Source organism: Sus scrofa, chromosome 10 (genome assembly GCF_054392235.1).
Source record: "Sus scrofa isolate SSC_HxYL_T2T_F1_AM1 chromosome 10, Sscrofa_HxYL_maternal_Yorkshire_Landrace_v2.0, whole genome shotgun sequence".
Taxonomy (NCBI): domain Eukaryota; kingdom Metazoa; phylum Chordata; class Mammalia; order Artiodactyla; family Suidae; genus Sus; species Sus scrofa.
Genome location: NC_139392.1, coordinates 21,928,210 through 21,949,017, shown reverse-complemented (window position 1 = coordinate 21,949,017; position 20,808 = coordinate 21,928,210). Strand labels below are relative to the sequence as shown.

The following is a 20,808-nucleotide window of genomic DNA, read 5'->3' as shown; positions in this document are numbered from 1 at the left end:
AATAAAATAAATAAATAAACTTAAAAAAATATATATATACAAAAAAAAGATAGGCTATAATCTCCAAAAAAAAAAAGAAATAAAAAGTTACTATATAATAGTTAACGTATGAGAGTTGGTCCCATTTCAAAGGAAACAGGAGGCATTTTTTCCCTTTGTGAGGGCAGGGTAAGGAGTAGCACAAACTCCTCTGCTTCTCTCACTCCTCAAAGCATAAGATGGAGAAAGAAGATCATCCGTTTCCTCTAGCCTTCAAAAGAAACAGCTAAAAGGGGAGTTCCTGTCCTAGCTCAGTGGTTAACAAATCCGACTGGGAGCCAAGAGGCTGCGGGTTAAGGAGCCGGCATTGCTGTGCCGGCAGTTGCAACTCCAATTCGACCCCTGGTCTGGGAACTTCCACATGCAGGGGCAACCCGAAACAAAAAAGCAAAAAAAAAAGAAACCAACAAGTACAGGGACACTGCAAAGAAAAGAAAGGGCACTGCAAGGACCCTTTCCAGGAGGCCAAACAGCCTCCTCTCCACCTGACTCCATAGCCTCCTCCTCCTCCTCAAGAAGAGCAGATGTGTTTCAGTTCTGGGCCCTCCTCGACCAACCACGTCAAACTGCTGAAGCAATGCAGTGCCAAGGAACAAACAAGGGCTTTCAAGGCAGTAAGACCCAAGTCCACATCCTAATTCCCTCATCTACCAGCTATGTGAATCGGTTTACAAATCACTTACATGAACGACTCTACTGATACGACACACAGGTTAAACACATAAAATGGAAATACAGTTGCAATTAAAATGAACACAAGTCAAAGCTCTATTTTCTTTGTGTACTCAATGGATCAGATTTTGACACATCACCGTCTGAAACGCATTGAGAGATTTTGGCCTTTCTCTTGGTTATTCTACCTCCAAATATCTCAGGCTGGTCAGGAGTCCACTGGGTTCGAATCACCTGGGCCGCTCGTTCAACATGCCGGTTACTCAGTCCCACCCCCACCCCCTCCAGTCAAACCTTGGCTGGGGGAGACTCCAGACACCTGCGTGTTCCAGGAGCCTCACGGGGGATTCTGACGTGGACAACTGCCCCCACAGCCGCCGCCCACCCTTCTCCCTGGAAATTCTTACCTACTCCCTCCATTTCAACTCCAACAGGTCTCCCGAGGACTTTCAACCTCTATCTCCAGATCTGCTGACCGGTGAGGCTGCCTTACCTGTGGCTCCCGGTATAAACTCAGGACTTCACACAGACCTTCCCGGGCCACCCGTCTAACAAGAGACTGATGTGCCCATCTCCTTATCTGCTCTCCCTGTTCTAGAGTTCAGAGCACTGGTCATTTACCGACTGTCAAAACCTTACTGGTCTCCCTCAACAGACAGCAAGCTCCACGAGCGATTTTGTTTTATTCCCATGACGCCTCCAGACTACGGCCATATACGGGTAACAACCAATAAACACCGAATCAAGGAATGACTCCTTTTTGAATCTCCTTCTTTGTACATGTACTTAACATCTGTCCTGGTACAGTAATCCCAAATGTAATGTAAAGACAAATAAAAAGTATATTCGGGGCACAGAGTCAAACTGTTTTACTTAAGGGGCATGCAGTACAAAAAAACAAAGTTTGGCCGTTACAGCTGTCACCATTAAATTCAACCAGCACACCCCTGGAGTCTCTCTCGCTCTCAGGAGACTTTGCTTATATCCATGTGCTCCTTATGAGAAGGAAACACGTCCCAAGTGGAGTTAAGGCCCTGAATCAGGTCTTCTGCCCCCTGCCCTTGTGCTTCTCTGGAACAGGAACTACCACATTCTGCTAGACATGAACAGATTCCTTGTTCCAATACAAAGAAGTGCTGATTACTTACTGGTCTGACACAATTGAGGATCACCGCTGCCTGTGCAGCCATTTCATCAAGGGAGGCTGGATTAGTGACAGCACAAACTATCATTCCAACTTCAGACGGCAGTGTCGGTCTTCCTAAAATCAGAAATAAACTGTGTTAAGCAAATCCGGATATAGCAGTGAAATCTCCCAAATCTTCTCTTCCTAGTAACCAGTGACGGCAAACTTACTGCACATACTGAAAGCGGACTCTCCCTCTAAAACGAAAGATAAAACTGTTCCTAGCAGAAAAAAGGAAACTACCAGGAGGGAAACAGAGGTGATGCTAAGAGTGACTACAAAAACCACCACTAACCTTTCAAAGGACGTCTAACATCAGGAATGCGAAAACGCCGCAAAGAGAAGATTTTACAACTGTTCAGATACTTTGTCGATGACTGCGCGGACTTCCACTCCACAAAGAATTATATTAGAAAAGTAGATTCTCATCAACCATTCAACAGTTACGTCTGACAAGAAGAGTGTGAGAGAGAGGATGGTCGTGAACAACCTCCACACGGCAAACAGGGACTCAGGTGAAAAGCCGTCTAGGCACGAACACGCAGGTTCCCGATTAAGCAGATAATGGGAATAAACTGAATCCATACATACCCTAAGGAAGGCAGGCTTCAGGGCTCAAGGTGCACTCCCGGCCAAAACTTGACCTGAGCACCACAAACAGATAACTAGACAACACACGTGTTCAACAGGAAAAAGAAATGCAAGAGCCTATTTTAAGAGTGAAAGTCCTTCTCTTGGAAAAATAAAGACAGACCGAAAAGCTCTTTGGTCAAGATTCTGTATTTCCTAGGGGCAGCAGGAAGAGTTGTCGGAGAGTCTAGGCTACACGGTAGCTTCTGTACAACCAAACAGGGGACAATTCCCACCATAAACAGGACCCTGGATGCAATTCCAAGGAAGTGAGATGCAGGTTAAAGAGAAACACAAAGGATGACCAGCACTCCACCAGGGGCTATCTGTCTGTACCAGGGGACAATGGGTGGAAATTTAACAGCCAAGTTTCAAGACCACTGACTCCTAAATCAGAGGTCTCCTCCTTCCCCCCTCCCCCCACCCCCGCACTGATCACAAGGGTGGGGTCTCTGTGTCTCTCTCTTCCCCACACCTCTCTCCCCAGCACTTAGACTGGGATCTGCCATAAACAAAAACGACTCAATTAAAAACATATGGAATTAGGAGTTCCCGTCATGGCGCAGTGGTTAATGAATCCGACTAGAAACCATGAGGTTGCGGGTTCGATCCCTGCCCTTGCTCAGTGGGTTAACGATCCGGCGTTGCCGTGAGCTGTGGTGTAGGTTGCAGACGTGGCTCGGATCCCGAGTTGCTGTGGCTCTGGCGTAGGCCGGTGGCTACAGTTCCCATTCAACCCCTAGCCTGGGAACCTCCATATGCCGTGGGAGCGGCCCAAGAAATAGCAACAACAACAACAACAACAACAAAGACAAAAAGACAAAAAAAAAAAACCATATGGAATTAATGAAGCAAGAATAAGTAAACTGCCAAGCCAGAAACACCTAAAAATGGCTCTGGGTGAAGACTGGGACTGCTGAAGAATTCTCACCAGCAAAAAATCAATGCCACAGCAATGTTACCAGTGAAACTCTTAAGCTTTCTCTTCCATCTCCAAAACACAAGGCACAGGGAGAGCACAAACCATCCCGGGAAACCAGTGCTCTCTCTGCTTGTGTATCCACAGAAATACCAAGAGACCACCAGGAGCCCCGGGGGCTCCATAATGGGACAGGGCAGAGAAGGAGACATTCAAGTTCGTGATTATTTCCCCTGCGAGGATCCTCCTGCCAAAGGAGAAATCCAAGCAGCTGAGTCTTTCTTTTCTTTTCTTTTTTTTTTAGTTTAGGGAATGAAACAAAGCTCAGGCAAGATCTGAAGCTTGGCTCTCCTCCTCCTGGCCTCCGGCAGGGCTTGGGGAGCACGAGGGCGAGCGAAATGCTCATTTCACGTGACTAGAACCCTCAGCCCTGAGAAGGGGGCTCCAGGGAGAGAGTGGCCCTGGCGGCAGGGGGGGCCCCGTGCTGGAGTCCCCCACCCCTGCACGTCCCCTTTACCCAGCTTCATGGCCGCCAACTCCAGCACTTGCTGCAGCTTCTTCCCGCTCTAGGGACACCTGCTCCCGAGCCACCTCCTCCGTCACAAACTCGCCAGGGAAGCCAGACACGCTGAACACCACCGAGTGGAAAGTCCTCTGCTGAGTCTCCGCCATGATGCGTGGCACATAAGCTAACCCTGGAACCCACTGCGTCCTGGGTTCCTGCGCCTCAGGCGGCTGCCGCACAACCAGAAGCACTAACCGCCTCCATTGTGGCCCATGCAAGGGGGCCAGCCGCCGCCGCCGCCGCCGCCGCCGCCGCCGCCGCCTCCGGAGACCCCCACAAGACTGCCTCGTCGCCGCCGCCACCGCTGGCCGCGCGACGGCCGCCGCCGCCCGCCGCCCGCCGCCGCCGCCGCCGCCGCCGCCGCCGCCGGCCGCGCAACCGCCGCTGGACGGCCGCCACCGGCCTCGCCGCCGCCTCCGTTGCTTGCAATGCCGCTTCAGCCGCCGCAGCTGCGCGCTGCGCTCTCAAAGTCCAGCCCACGCTCCGCCGCGGTGGGAAATCGCGCAGCCACACTGGCCCCGCCCCTCACACCCGCAAGGCTGCTGAGCCTTCTCTTAGGGGCTCTTCCCCGAGGTGCTGCCTGCTCTCCTGACTCTGAATCCGGTATTGCCCTTGAGCCGTTGTGTAGGTCGCAAACTCTGCTCGAATCCCGCTTTGCTGTGGATATGGTGTAGGCCCGCAGCTACAGCTCTGATTCACGCCTAGCCTGGGAACCTCCTTATGCCAGGGTGCAGCCCTAAAAAGACAAATAAATAAATTAAATTAAATAAAAGAACTACCATTTGATCCAGCGAATCCGTATGACGAAGAGACAACTAGAATCCTATGTTCATCGCAGCATCTTAGACAGTAGTCAAGATGGGTCAGTGGATTGTACAGTGGGGAGCCTCGAACTCACGCTGGTGTAAGCTAGTCGCTACATTCAGAGGACTCAACAGGCAGGGCTGCTAACTCAGGTACAGTGACCCAGCCCCCATGGGCACTTGGACAGGAGGGGCAGCTGTGTTTACAGAGACTGCTTCCGAGCTATCCTCTGGAGAATTGGATGCCTTTTGCGGGCATTTACCATTTCCCAGAATAGCACCAGCATTTACCAAACTCCCTCTCTGAGCTGCTTCCACCTCCCTGTCAGAGACAGCAGGAGGAAACGCCCACCCTGTGAATGCCTCTGAGAAAAGCTGTTCCACACACTCAGTGTTTACAGACAGCATCCTCCTTTGATTTCAGGCTCTCAGCTATTTGGAAGGTCCCTGGAGATTACTCCTGAGCAAATGACAGACACACAAGGTGTCCACCTTCCCCAAACCCCTGATTTTCAGGAGTTCTATGATGGCCTAGCGAGTTGAAGATCCTGCATTCTCACCGCTGTGGCTCTGGTTGCTGCTGTGTGGCATAGGTTCGATCCCTGGCCCGGGGATCACATACTGCCTGCATGCATGTGAGGGAGAGAGAGAACCCAAAAAGCTGTCATTTTCTTCCTTCCAGGGCCTGGGACTCATTAGGGTGATCATACGTCCCAGTTGGCCTGGCAAAACCCCTGCTTACATCTCATGTCCTGGGGTAATTATACCAGCTCCAAAGTAGCCTGGTTTTAGATAAATTTTAGATCATCTTACCCATTGGTCATATCTGTGCTGCTAGTTCAGCCTGCCCTCTAGTGGTTAGGAAGGCTCATTACATAGATCCCTGACAGATGGCCCTGGAGGAGGGCCCTCTCAGGACCCCAAGCTTGTAGGGGTAACATCTGAGGTCACCTGCAGAGGTGGGAGGGACAAGATGGGAGAGAGGAGGGGCTGCTTTGGGAAATGGAGCTGGTGCCTACATCCTAGGAAAGAGAGGAGTCCCTCAACCCCAGAGGGACTGTCATGGTTATTAATAAACCTCCACTGGGAAGGCAGAGAGCAGGTTACAAAGACAAAACCAGCCAGGTTCCCAGACCTCAAGAAACTTCTAACTTAGCTGAGGAGACACATAAACACAAAGAAGAGTGCAAGGAAGCTGCACCAGGTCCATATGGGCATCTCTTTATTGAATGGTTTATTCATTCAATCAACATGATTTGAAACATTCCAGGCTCCATGCTGGGGCATAGACAGTCTCAGGGGTATACACTCCAGAAGTTCTACATATCCGTGTTGTGGTGGGCTCACTGGATCTCATTACAAAATTGCCTTGCAAAGCTCTCCAGTAAGTCCACTTCATTTATTTATTTAAGTACTTATTTCCTTTTTAGGGCCACACCTGCAGCATATGGAAGTACCCAGGCTAGGGGTCAAATCAGAGCTGCAGCTGCCAGCCTACACCATAGCCACAGCAACGCCAGATCCAAGCCACATCTGTGACCTACACTGCAGCTCACAGCATTGCCAGATCCTTAACCCACTGAGCAAGGCCAGGGATCGAACTTAACCCGCCAAGCCACAATGGAAACACCAACAGCTTCATAGATTGAGTGAAATCTATGTCCAAATTCTTTTTTTTTTTTTTTTTTTTTTTGGTCATTTCTTGGGCCGCTCCCACGGCATATGGAGGTTCCCAGGCTAGGGGTCTCATTGCAGCTGTAGCAGCCAGCCTACACCACAGCCGCAGCAACGCGGGATCCGAGCCGCATCTGCGACCTACACCACAGCTCACAGCAACGCCAGATCGTTAACCCACTGAGCAAGGGCAGGGATAGAACCCGCAACGTCATGGTTCCTAGTCGGATTCGTTGACCACTGCGCCACGACGGGAACTCCTATGTCCAAATTCTGAAGGCAGCTCTCAAGTGTGCAACAACCAGCACAGAGCAGAGAACTGGCACAGTTCTCTGAAGGATGGGTTCCCTGGGAAGCAGACTCCAAAGTGGAGTTTAGTGCACAGGGTGTTTGTAAAGGAGCATCCTCAAGTTCAGTGACTCTGGGAGAGAGGGGACCAAAGCAGGAGTGGGAAGAGGGCGAAGTGGACCTGAGCATAGGCTCAAGGACAGCCTTGGTCAACCCACAGGGATCTCTGGATCTAGAATGCCCTTCAGAGTCGTCCTTGGGACTGAGGTGAGCAGGTCCTCAAACCCTGGCTTTGACCCATTGCTCAGTGTGAGGCACTGGAGGGGTGTGATGTTGGAGAGGCATCTCAGAAGCTGAAGCAGTTCCTGAGGCTACAACCAAAAGAGCAGTCTCTCAGTCAAGGTCAAGGCCTAGTCTTTGGAATCTCTTATTTGAGGAAAAACAATGTGAGCTTGCCATGGAGTTTATATAGGAAATGAACTCACAGAACTACCCTGAGCAACTATCTCTCAGAACCTTTGTAGCCCAGCTGGAATGCAGCTAGGTCACCAGGTAATTTCACCACAGTCTGTGTCTGGAGCAGCCGAGGCAACAAATATTTCCTCGAAGGAGGTTCTAGCAGCACACCACTGTGTTTACCAACCAATCCCAGTTTTATAAAGTAAATTTGTAATTAATGTATTTAAGGCATATCAGTAGCATATGGACTCATATATCACTATATGGGTTTTGGTTTTTGTTTTGGTCTTTTTGCCATTTTTTGGGCCGCTCCCACAGCATATGGAGGTTCCCAGGCTAGGGGTCTAATTGGAGCTGTAGCCACCAGCCTAGGCCAGCGCCACAGCAACACCAGAACCGAGCCATGTCTGCGACCAACACCACAGCTCACGGCAACACTGGATCCTTCAGCCACTGAGAAAGGCCAGGGATCAAACCCACAACCTCATGGTTCCTAGTCAGATTCGTTAACCACTGAGCCACGACGGGAACCCCTGACTCTAGGTTTTTGATGACTGTCCATTAACCAGTGTTTTTTCACAGATGCAGATCTCTGCCTGGACAGGGTCCTAGAAGCCAAAGCACCTGTAAGACTTATTTTCTTAGAATAAACTTTTTAGGAGTTCCTGTCATGGCTCAGCAGTAATGAAGCTGACTAGTATCCATGAGGACACGGGTTTGAGACCTGGCCTTGCTCAGTGGGTTAAGGATCCAGTGTTGCCATGAGCTTCAGTGTGGGTGGAAGGCATGGCTTAGAACCTGAGGTGCTGTGGCTGTGGTGCAGGCCGGCGGCTACAGCCGATGCAGCACTAAAAAGCAAGAAACAAACAAACAAAAAAACTCCATTTGTGCAAGAGTAAATGACTTGGGGTTTCTTTAATAAGATACTTGTATTTCAAAGGGCAATAAATTCCACCTACGGAATGGATTGGGAAAACTTTTATTTACCTGCATGTCAAGAGTCCTGGGAACATTTGAGTTAAAGAGCTATGTTTTTGATCTATTCCTGCGATGTGTCAGAATCTTATCAACCAGTGACGTGGCGGGGGGGGGGGCCTTCCTTTAATCTAGTTTTATGGGAGCAAAAGGGAACGTGAAAGACAGTGTTCCTGCAGAAATAGGATTGGAGCCAAAGCAAACACTCCCAAACAGAATCAATCCAAAGAGCCACAAGGAGAAAATGAGGGGAATTCGAGAGCTGAGCATATCCAGAGTGGGACCACGCTGAGGAGGCAAAGCCCAGAGAATGGGGTGCCTTCTGATACAGTGAGCTTGAAGCCACATCTGCAGGCCAGGAGGGGTGGTTCCCACCCTGACTCTCTCTTCCACTCTGCACTTTGTTTTCACACCACAAATAGGGATATTTTTAAAAAAGGAAAAAATCCTATTAAATTTAAATCCCCAAAATTGCCCTACCTTGCCCTGCCCTCCCTCTGTTTGCTCTTCCCCTCTTCTTTCCTCTACAGTAACAAAGACCTGGAGGCCCAGCCTTCTGCACAGATTGGAGGATGCAGTCTGCACATCTGGAGAATGAAGCAAATAATTCCTGCCGGCTTCGATGAAAAGACCTTTCTTTCTTTCTCCACAGCCTTGATTGATAGATAGGAGTAGGAAGCTTGGCTCTGATTGGAAGGAGAATTGGTGGGGTGGGGGGAAGGTACAAGCCCTGATTGGAGGACAGGAGAGGAGATCATGGCTCTGATTGGTAGAGGCACATGCCCCTTTTAAGGCCTTGAGTTGTGGAGAGGAGAGGTGAGTCAGGCTCTGACTGGCTGGGAGTTCTCAGGGTGCACGCCAGGTTCACCTCTGAGCCTCTGAGTGAGAACTCTCATTGCCTTTTCCACACCTCTGTTCCACAGTTCCCCATTCCTCCAGCATGGGATCCACCTAGGAAACTGTATGGGTGCCAGTCCCTCCTTACCCAAGAGGGGCACTGCCAAACCTTTGCTTGCCATTGTGTCAGCCTCTCCCGGGTAGGTTAATGTAAGGAAGGCTGGCTCCAGGCCACCAGCACTTTTATCAAGGAAGGGTGAGAGCCCCCATTGATCAGCTATAGCCACCAGAGGCAACTCAGTGATGCAAGAAAGATGACGTGCATTAAAATTTGCATGTCAATAATTCTGCTTGAGAAGTCCCCCTGTGCTGCAGTGGGTTAATGATCCAGCTTGTCTTTCTGGAGGTGCCCTTACCAGGCACAATGGGTTAAGAATCCAGTGCTGCAGCTGGGTGTAGGTCGCAGCTCCGGCTCAGATTTGATCACTGGCAGGGGAACATCCATATCCACAGGGGTGGCGAAAGAGAGGAAGAAAGAAAGAAAATCTTGCAACTTACTAGAAAACATGAAAAATTATGCACATCATTTCCTCGTCACCATTCGTAGATGTAGAAACATTACTGAAGAAGACAAAAGACTTTCTCATCAATGCCTGACTTCCCACTGGTTTGACTAACTTTTGGGACATGCACTAATTATTATTGAAGACAGGATCTGTGCCCTTTCCTGCCCCAGTTCCCAGCCTCTTTTCCAGAAGGCCATGTGTTTTCAAGGGGACTTCAGGCTCGGATTGGTGTACCCACGGAATATTCCTCCTTGTAATTACATGAGTGAGGCAAGAGCTGAAGTCCCAGAAAAGCATCCAGGAATTGAGGACTGGGTTTTCTCTCCCATTGTGGTTTTTCTTTCTTTTTTCTTTTTTCTTTTTTTTCTCCCTATGGCCACACCCGCAGCATATGGAGGTTCCCAGGCTAGGGGTCTCATTGGAGCTGTAGCCCATGGCCTACACCACAGCCAGCAACGCAGGATCCGAACCACATCTGCAACCTACACCACAGCTCATGGCAATGCTGGATCTTAACCCACTGAGCGAAGCCAGGGATCAAACCCAAAACCTCATGGTTCCTAGTTGGATTCGTTAACCACTGAGCCATGATGGGAACTCCTCCCACTGAGGTCTTCTCAGGCTTCTCCCTTGTCCCAATTTATCCTTATGGGAATAAGAAGTGTTTTCCTTTTCATTTTTACCCTAGTATTCTACAGAAGCACTAACAAGTCCTATTGAAAATAATGTAGGGGAAAAAACACCATTAGAAATGGGAGCTAGAATATTTAAGGTGGGAAGGGCAAGGGAGGGTCCTAACCCCTAAGCAACCCCAGAAATAATGGGGTGGCTGACTGCATTTTCCACCTTGTAGCTAAGGCAACACTCAGCATGCGAGGTCACAGAAAGGTTGCTGGGGAGGCTTCCCCAGGAGCATTGCCTCTGGGCCTGGGGCACTCTGCAGAGGGGAACCACCTGCACTGGGCAAAGGTCTGTTGGCTGCATGAACGCCTTCTATACAAAAGCTTTTCAGACAGTTACCTCCCATCACTTCCCAACCCTGGCCACTTTCAGGCCTGCATTTGGGGGTGTTTGTTCTCTTATCATTTCAATGTTTTCCATATGCCTTCATTATTAAATTTTAGTTTTATTTTTGGCTGCCCCACAGCATATGGAGCTCCCAAGCCAGGGATCAGATCCAGTCCACAGGTAGGATCTAACCCACAGCTGTGGCAATGCCTGATCCTTAACCCACTGTGTGGGGTGGGAAGGAACCTGTGTCCCAGTGCTCCCTAGATGCTGCCACAGCTGGAGCTCCTCTTTATTATTATTTAAATGATTAATTCCTTAATGTTTAATGCCTAGCAAGACTGAGTAGTAGCTAGCTAAGTGGTGTGGGGCTGTGATGCGGGGGGTAGGGGGTACTTATACATACACACTCCAAATGTATGATTTCTAAAATTTTGTTATCTTTTGTTTCTCTGTATCCTTATTTGCTAAATCCAGGCTGCTTTGCAAAAACATAGCTCTTTAACTCAAATGTTCCCAGGACTCTTGACATGCAGGTAAATAAAAGTTTTCCCAATCCATTTATTGCCCTTTGAAATACAAGTATCTTATTAAAGAAACCCCAAGTCATATACTCTTGCACAAATGGAGTTTGTTTGTTTGTTTGTTTTTTGCTTTTTAGTGCTTTTGTTTCTCTGTATCCTTATTTGCTAAATCCAGGCTGCTTTGCAAGCACAGCCTGTACTGCATCCAATATTAGAATCTGCAGTGGCCAGGGGAGCTCTGGGGAGGGTGCCTCCCAGGACACACAGATGCTCACTCCGCACAAGGAGCACACAGCCTGTGGCTCTGCAGGGACCCGCCTCGCCCGCTCCCCCACCCTCCCCTTCCTGTCCTTTTGCCAATTTATCAATCTGCGCAGAAGGGAAGGGACCAGATGGATTGGGGCTACCGCTAATACTAATGTACTTCTATTTATGAGTAATCATTTTAAACAGAAAATGGGGATTGCTGTCCTGAAGAGAAGGTCAGACAATCAGGAGAAACTGGTTTCACTGAGTGAAAACAAAAAGGCAGAGGGGCTCACAGTTGCTGGTGAAAAGCAGTCTTCGAAAGCTAAGCCTATGAATACACCGAACGGAAATGCCATCTTTTTTCATGAGAGGAAGAAATGAGTAATTGAGTTTTGGCTAGGTATAGCCAGCAATTACGTATCTGGAACAAAGGCTGAATAAAAACAGGATGACCTAAGAGCTAAAACAAAGCGGGTACTAGAGGCTGTCTCTTATATTGCTGTTATTAGCTGGTGACATCTGGATACCAGGCTAAGACACAATTCTGTGAATTTGGATCATCAAATGTCATGGTCACTTTAGGACAAACATCACCACATTTGCAAGGTTTTTCACTTCAGGTAAAGTACTGAATTAATTTTTGGCATTACATTCTTTTTTTTTATTACTCAATGAATTTATTACATTTATAGTTGTGTTTTTGGCGTTACATGCTAAGCTCTGATTGAATTCTCTCTCTCCTTCTCTTTCTTTTGGCTGCACCTGTGCAAATTTCCAAATCACAGGAGTAAACCTGAGCCACAGCAGTGACAATGCTGAGTTCTTACCTGCTAGGCCACCAGGGAACTCCCTTAAATTTTCATTTTTGTGTTTTGAGTACCATACATGCCAACAACTTCTGGCCACCTTCTGCCCCTCTGCAGGCACTTGATCTCATAGCTGTGCTGATGCTCTATCTTCTGTTTACACACCCAATGTATTGGAGATACCTAGGAAAACCAGAAAGGGGTGCTGAAGGCTGTACCCCAGAGCTCCTTGCGTCTCATCCTCTGCTCTTCTCACCCTGATGAGCCTCTCCCTCTTGTCCTCAGTATCTGCACTATGCTGTGGCACTGTCAGGATTGGCAGATTGAGCAAACAAAAATAAAGGATGCCTGGAGTTCCTGTTATGGCTCAGTGGGGCACGAATGCAACTAGTATCCATGAGGATTTGGATTCGATCCCTGCCTCCACTCAGTAGGCTAAGGATCTGGCATTGCTGTGAGTTGTGGTGTAGGCTGGCAGCTGCATGTAGCTCCAATTTGACCTCTAGCCTGGAAAATTCCATATGCTGGGGGTGCAGCCCTATAAAAAGACAGGAAGAAAAGAAAAAAAAAAAAGCCACTGTAGGCTGTCGTCATTCTCATCTGCTCCCTAAGTGCATATCTCCTTCCTGACCTTTGATCTAAGGCAATTAAGAAAAGCAATACAATCACAAAACCTCCCTTTTGATCAATGCCTTCTGGCCAGAGGGAGATCAGGTTGTCCTTACAGAATATCTAAATAGATTGGGTTTGAAATCTGGACTGCTGCATCAAGTAGGAAAAAAAGCACAGTGTTTCAATCAACACTGCAACATTTCTGAAGGAGCCAGGATGTCCAGAATCTGTGAACTAAATTAGGGCTGAAATCAACGCATTTTGAACTAGTGACTTTATAAGTAGCTAGTTGTGTAGTTAGGTCTTAAACAAATGAGGGGTCATCAAACATTCTTGCCTATTTTGTCCAATTAAGAAACAACAGCAAGGGAGTTCCTGTTGTGGCTCAGTGGGTTATGAGCCCAACTAGTATCCATGAGAATGTGGGTTCAATCCCTAGCCTCCCTCAGTGAGTTAAGGATATGGTGTTGCCATGAGCTGTGGTGTAGGTAGGAGATGAAGCTCAGATCTGGTGTTGCTGTGGTGTAAGTCAGCAGCTGTAGCTCCAACTCGACCACTAGCCTGGGAACTTATGCTTTGGGTGTGAATAAAGTTGTTTTTGTTTTTTATTTATATATTTTTAGGGCCGCACCCATGGCATATACAGGTTCCCAGGCTAGGGGTCAAATCAGAGCTGCAGCTGCTGGCCTACACCACAGCCACAGCTATGCCAGATCTGAGCCACATCTGTGACCTACACTACAGCTCATGGCAATGCGGGATCCTTAACCCACTGAGCAGGCCAGGGATTGAACCTGCGTCCTCTTGGTTACTAGTCAGAGTTGTTTCCACTGAGCCATGATGGGAAGTACTGGAATAAAGTATTCTCATAGCAAAGATTCCCTTGCCCCTCCAAATACCCTATACTGTCATAAAGCTACAAACTGAACTTATTTTTAATAACAATTTTATTAAGGTGTAATTTATATACATAACTGCATCACTGTGAAGTGTACAATGCATTTTGAAAGATATACTTACCCATGAAATTATGACCATAGTCAAGTTACGTAGCTTTTCTATCAATTTCAGAAGTTGCCCTGTGACCTTTGCCGTCCACCCTCCCACCATCCTTTGTTCCCCAAGGAACCACTGGTCTGTTTCTGTCACTATGGATTAGTCTGCATTGTCTAAAATTGTATATAAATAGAGTTCCCTGGTGGCTCAGTGGGTTAAGGATCCTGTTGTCAGTGGCTCGGGCTGCTGCTATGGTGCAGGTTCAATCCCTGGCCCCAGAACTTCTGCATGCCACAGGCATGGCCCTCCCCTCCCCCCCAAAAAATATATATGTAATATAAATGGAAACACAATATATATTCTTTCATTCCTGGGTTCTTTCACTCAGAATAGTTGTTTTGAGATTCATTCATGTTAGTTTGTGCATGCATAGTTTGTTCTTTTTTAATGATGAATAATACTCTATTGTTAATCAGTGATGAACTCTGTAGTGTTTCCATCTTGTGGCTGTTATATACAGAGCTACTATGAACATTTGTGTAAAGTTTTTGTGTGGACATATCTCTCTCTTTCTTAGGTAAGAACTAGGTGTGAATTGTTGGGTCATGTAGAGATGTCTACGGAACTTTGTAAGACACTGCCAAGCTGTTTCTTATACAGATTTAATACAATCCCTATCAAATTTCCCATGACATTTTTCACAGAACTGGAACAAATAATCCTAAAATCCTAAAATGCATATGGAACCATCGAAGATCCAGAATTGCCAAAGCCATCCTGAGGAAAAAGGACAAAGCAGGAAGCATAATTATCCCAGACTTTAGACAATACTGCAAAGCATCACACTGTTTTGATTACTGAAGCTTTGCAGTATGTTTTGAAATTGGGAAATGTGAGTACTCCAATTTTGTCTGTCTTTATTCAAGATTTTGGCTATTTGTGTCCCCTTGCAATACCATATAAATTTGTTAATTGGCTTTTTCATTTGTGTAAAAAAAAAAAAAAAAGCGTCTTGAAATTTCAATAAGGATTGCATTAAATCTGTAGATCTTTCAGGTATTATTGACAACAACGTTGTCTTTCTATCTATAAATGCAAGGTTCCTTTCCATTTGTTTAGACATTCTTTAATTTCTTTTATCAGTGTTTGTAGTTTTCCGTATACAAGGCTTCTCCTTGGTTAAACTTATTCCTAGGTATTTTATTCTTTCAGAATCTACTGCAAATGAAATTGCTATCTTAATTTTCTTTCTATAATGTTAATTGCTGGTACACAGAAACACAACGGATTTTTATGGGTTGCTCTTACATGCTGCTACTTTGCTGGTGTAACCTTTTTTTGGTCTAATTGTTCTGGCTAGAACTCCCAGTACTACGTTGAGTAAGTGGTGTGAGCATAGTCTTGTCCCTGATCTTGGTGGGAAAGGTTAGTCTTTCACCATATTAGCTGTGGATTTTTCACCAATGCCCTTTAACATGCTGAGGAAGTTCCCCTCTGTTCCTAGTTTATTGAGTTTTTATCATTAAAGAATGTTGGATTTTGCCAATTTTTTTTCTGCATCAGTTGGGATAATCATGTAGTTCCCCCCCCCCCTTTATTCTATTACTGTGATGTATTACATTGATTTTACATTGTCCTCATGGATACCAGTCAGATTCGCTTCTGCTGAGCCACGATGGAAGCTCCACATTGATTTTCTTAGGCTGAACCACCTCTGCATTCTTGGGGTGGTGTCAGTCTTTTAGACTTTAATCATTCTAGCAGGTTTGTGATGGTACCTCATAGTTCTGTCTGCTTCTCAATGACTAATGATATTCAGCATTTTTTCATGTGCCCATTAGCCATCTGTATGCATATTTTTGAAAGGGGTGTTCAAAGTTTTTAAATGGGTTGTCATAATATTAAGTTGCATGATATCCTTACATATTCTGAATACAAGGCTTTTACTAGATAAAAGTATTGTGAATCTCCCACTGGAATCTTCAGATTGCTTTTTCATTTTCCTAACAATGTTCAAAGAGCACATGTTTTTATCATTGTTTTTCTGGCCATTCCTGTGGCATGTGGAAGTTCCCCGCCAGGGATCAAACCTGAAACACAGTTGCAACTTACTCCACAGCTGTGGCAATGCAGGATCCTTAATCCACTGCACAGCACAGCAACCTCCAACCATGGGTTTTTTAAGTCCAGCTCATCAGCCTTTTCTTTTATGGTTTGAGTATTTTGTGTTCTAAGAAACCTTTGCTTATTCAAACTGCAAAAATTTTCTCCTATCTTGTTTCTCAAGTTTTACAGTTTTGGCTTTTATGTTTAGATCCATTAATTTCAAGTTAATTTTTTGTGTTGTGTGAGGCAAAGGTCTAAGTTAATTTTATTTCCCAGTGGGATACAGAGTTGTCCCAGCATTATTTGCTGAAGACTTCTTTTTCCCCTTTGAACTGCCCTGGCACCTTTGTAGATCACGTGAACACATGCACATGGATTTCCTTTTGCCACACCACAGTTTGACTATGGCAGCCTTCAGTCTTGAAATCAAGAAGTACAAGTCCTCCAGTTTTGTTCTGATAAGTTCAATAGCTATCTTCTAGGTCACATGCATCTCCAAACATTGTTGTTGTTGTTGTTGTTGTTGCTATTTCTTGGGCCGCTCCCGCGGCATATGGAGGGTCCCAGGCTAGGGGTTGAATCGGAGCTGTAGCCACCGGCCTACACCAGAGCCACAGCAACGCGGGATCCGAGCCGCGTCTGCAACCTACCCCACAGCTCACGGCAACGCCGGATCGTTAACCCACTGAGCAAGGGCAGGGGCCGAACCTCCAACCTCATGCTTCCTAGTCGGATTCGTTAACCACTGCACCACGACGGGAACTCCCTCCAAACATTTTTAAATCAGCTTGTCGGAGTTCCCATTGTGGCTCAGTGGTAATGAACCTGACTAGGATCCATGAGACTTGGGTACGATCCCTGGCCTCACTCAGTAGGTTAAGGAGCCTGTGTTGCTGTGAGCTGTGTGTAGGCCAGTAGCTGCGGCTCCAACTGGATCCCTAGCCTGGGAACTTCCAATCTGCTGTGGGTGTGGCCCTAAAAAGCAAAAATAAATAAAATTTTAAAAATAAAATCAGCCTGTCAATTTCTAAAGTTGCTGGAATTCTGATTAGGATGTGTCAGGTCTGCAGATCAGTATTGTTTTCATAAAATGAATTAGCAAGTATTTTCTCCTTTTGAAAGAGTGTTTTGTTGGGTGGGTATTATTTCTTACATGATTGCTAGAATTTACTGGAGAAGCCTCTGGAGTTTTGTGAGGTTGTCAATGGTGCTATTCAGACCTTCAATTTTGAAGAAGACTCTTGCTAAGGAGCTTTCTACTCCTGGGAAGCTCCCTAGCTATTAATGCCACAAACACTAACTAGAAGCAAAAAGTAGTAGTTACTACAATTGTGGCTGGAAGAAAGGATTCCTATCTATCAAGATGCTATGCAGGTGGCCTAGACAGAATGTGACTCCTAATAATGCATGACACAGGTAGGAAGGAATGAGCTCAAGTTTCCACCCTCAGGAGTAGTATTATCCTCGATTTCTTCCTTTTTTCCCCTTTCACAAATATGTTTACCTTAGGAGATGTTCACTTCTTTAAGCTGGTACTGTTTCTTGTCTTGTGGAGATCCTGCTGAATAGCATTGAGAACTTTGTCTAGATACTCATGTTGGAACAGAAGAAAGGCTGGGGGAAGAATGTAATTGTAATGTATACATGTAAGGATAACCTGACCCCCTTGCTGTACAGTGGGAAAATAAAAAAAAAAAAAAAGAAAGAAAGAAAGGGGAGTTACCGTCGTGGCGCAGTGGTTAACGAATCTGACTAGGAACCATGAGGTTGCAGGTTCGATCTCTGGCCTCGCTCAGTGGGTTAACGATCCGGCGTTGCCATGAGCTGTGGTGTAGGTTGCAGACGCGGCTCGGATCCCGAGTTGCTGTGGCTCTGGCGCAGGCCGGTGGCTACAGCTCCAATTAGACCCCTAGCCTGGGAACCTCCATATGCCACAGGAGTAGCCCAAGAAATAGCAAAAAAAAAAAAAAAAAAAAAAAGACCAAAAAAAAAAGTAAAATAAAATAAATAAATAAACTTAAAAAACAATATATATATATATAAAAAGATAGGCTATAATCTCCAAAAAAAAAAAGAAATAAAAAGTTACTATATAATAGTTAACATATGAGAGTTGGTCCCATTTCAAAGGAAACAGGAGACATTTTTTCCCTTTGTGAAGGCAGGGTAAGGAGTAGCACAAACTCCTCTGCTTCTCTCACTCCTCAAAGCATAAGATGGAGAAAGAAGATCATCCGTTTCCTCTAGCCTTCAAAAGAAACAGCTAAAAGGGGAGTTCCTGTCCTAGCTCAGTGGTTAACAAATCCGACTGGGAGCCAAGAGGTTTCGGGTTAAGGAGCCAGTATTGCTGTGCCGGCAGTTGCAAGTCCAATTCGACCCCTGGTCTGGGAACTTCCACATGCAGGGGCAACCCGAAACAAAAAAGCAAAAAAAAAAGAAACCAACAAGTACAGGGACACTGCAAAGAAAAGAAAGGGCACTGCAAGGACCCTTTCCAGGAGGCCAAACAGCCTCCTCTCCACCTGACTCCATAGCCTCCTCCTCCTCCTCAAGAAGAGCAGATGTGTTTCAGTTCTGGGCCCTCCTCGACCAACCACGTCAAACTGCTGAAGCAATGCAGTGCCAAGGAACAAACAAGGGCTTTCAAGGCAGTAAGACCCAAGTCCACATCCTAACTCCCTCATCTACCAGCTATGTGAATCGGTTTACAAACCACTTACATGAACGACTCTACTGATACGACACACAGGTTAAACACATAAAATGGAAATACAGTTGCAATTAAAATGAATACAAGTCAAAGCTCTATTTTCTTTGTGTACTCAATGGATCAGATCCGGTGATTTTGACACATCACCGTCTGAAACGCATTGAGAGATTTTGGCCTTTCTCTTGGTTATTCTACCTCCAAATATCTCAGGCTGGTCAGGAGTCCACTGGGTTCGAATCACCTGGGCCGCTCGTTCAACATGCCGGTTACTCAGTCCCACCCCCACCCCCTCCAGTCAAACCTTGGCTGGGGGAGACTCCAGACACCTGCGTGTTCCAGGAGCCTCACGGGGGATTCTGACGTGGACAACTGCCCCCACAGCCGCCGCCCACCCTTCTCCCTGGAAATTCTTACCTGCTCCCTCCATTTCAACTCCAACAGGTCTCCCGAGGACTTTCAACCTCTATCTCCAGATCTGCTGACCGGTGAGGCTGCCTTACCTGTGGCTCCCGGTATAAACTCAGGACTTCACACAGACCTTCCCGGGCCACCCGTCTAACAAGAGACTGATGTGCCCATCTCCTTATCTGCTCTCCCTGTTCTAGAGTTCAGAGCACTGGTCATTTACCAACTGTCATAACCTTACTGGTCTCCCTCAACAGATAGCAAGCTCCACGAGCGATTTTGTTTTATTCCCATGACGCCTCCAGACTACGGCCGTATACGGGTAACAACCAATAAACACCGAATCAAGGAATGACTCCTTTTTGAATCTCTTTCTTTGCACATGTACTTAACATCTGTCCTGGTACAGTAATCCCAAATGTAATGTAAAGACAAATAAAAAGTATATTCGGGGCACAGAGTCAAATTGTTTTACTTAAGGGGCATGCAGTACAAAAAAACAAAGTTTGGCCGTTACAGCTGTCACCATTAAATTCAACCAGCACACCCCTGGAGTCTCTCTCGCTCTCAGGAGACTTTGCTTATATCCATGTGCTCCTTATGAGAAGGAAACACGTCCCAAGTGGAGTTAAGGCCCTGAATCAGGTCTTCTGCCCCCTGCCCTTGTGCTTCTCTGGAACAGGAACTACCACATTCTGCTAGACATGAACAGATTCCTTGTTCCAATACAAAGAAGTGCTGATTACTTACTGGTCTGACACAATTGAGGATCACCGCTGCCTGTGCAGCCATTTCATCAAGGGAGGCTGGATTAGTGACAGCACAAACTATCATTCCAACTTCAGACGGCAGTGTCGGTCTTCCTAAAATCAGAAATAAACTGTGTTAAGCAAATCCGGATATAGCAGTGAAATCTCCCAAATCTTCTCTTCCTAGTAACCAGTGACGGCAAACTTACTGCACATACTGAAAGCAGACTCTCCCTCTAAAACGAAAGATAAAACTGTTCCTAGCAGAAAAAAGGAAACTACCAGGAGGGAAACAGAGGTGATGCTAAGAGTGACTACAAAAACCACCACTAACCTTTCAAAGGACGTCTAACATCAGGAATGCGAAAACGCCGCAAAGAGAAGATTTTACAACTGTTCAGATACTTTGTCGATGACTGCGTGGACTTCCACTCCACAAAGAATTATATTAGAAAAGTAGATTCTCATCAACTATTCAACAGTTACGTCTGACAAGAAGAGTGTGAGAGAGAGGATGGTCGTGAACAACCTCCACACGGCAAACAGGGACTCAGGTGAAAAGCCGTCTAGGCACGAACACGCAGGTTCCCGATTAAGCAGATAATGGGAATACACTGAATCCATACCCTAAGGAAGGCAGGCTTCAGGGCTCAAGGTGCACTCCCGGCCAAAACTTGACCTGAGCACCACAAACAGATAACTAGACAACACACGTGTTCAACAGGAAAAAGAAATGCAAGAGCCTATTTTAAGAGTGAAAGTCCTTCTCTTGGAAAAATAAAGACAGACCGAAAAGCTCTTTGGTCAAGATTCTGTATTTCCTAGGGGCAGCAGGAAGAGTTGTCGGAGAGTCTAGGCTACACGGTAGCTTCTGTACAACCAAACAGGGGACAATTCCCACCATAAACAGGACCCTGGATGCAATTCCAAGGAAGTGAGATGCAGGTTAAAGAGAAACACAAAGGATGACCAGCACTCCACCAGGGGCTATCTGTCTGTACCAGGGGACAATGGGTGGAAATTTAACAGC

At 46.4% G+C, this 20,808-nt stretch overlaps 2 protein-coding genes across 12 annotated transcripts in view; both read right to left on the bottom strand.

The window, feature by feature from the left end:
• Positions 1–20,808, bottom strand: part of LOC110258817 (uncharacterized) — a 270,157-nt gene that overhangs the window by 132,184 nt on the left and 117,165 nt on the right. The gene's annotated exons all lie outside the window — the stretch shown is intronic.
• LOC102160416 (uncharacterized) overlaps positions 1–20,808 on the bottom strand; it is a 68,479-nt gene that overhangs the window by 23,386 nt on the left and 24,285 nt on the right. Inside the window, exons 5-6 of the mRNA XM_084980958.1 lie at positions 19,780–19,892; positions 1,860–1,972 (exon numbers count right to left, since the gene is read on the bottom strand). Coding sequence (XP_084837084.1) covers positions 1,940–1,972; positions 19,780–19,892 — 146 coding nt within the window. The 3' untranslated portion in view covers positions 1,860–1,939. The remainder of the gene's footprint in view (positions 1–1,859; positions 1,973–19,779; positions 19,893–20,808) is intronic.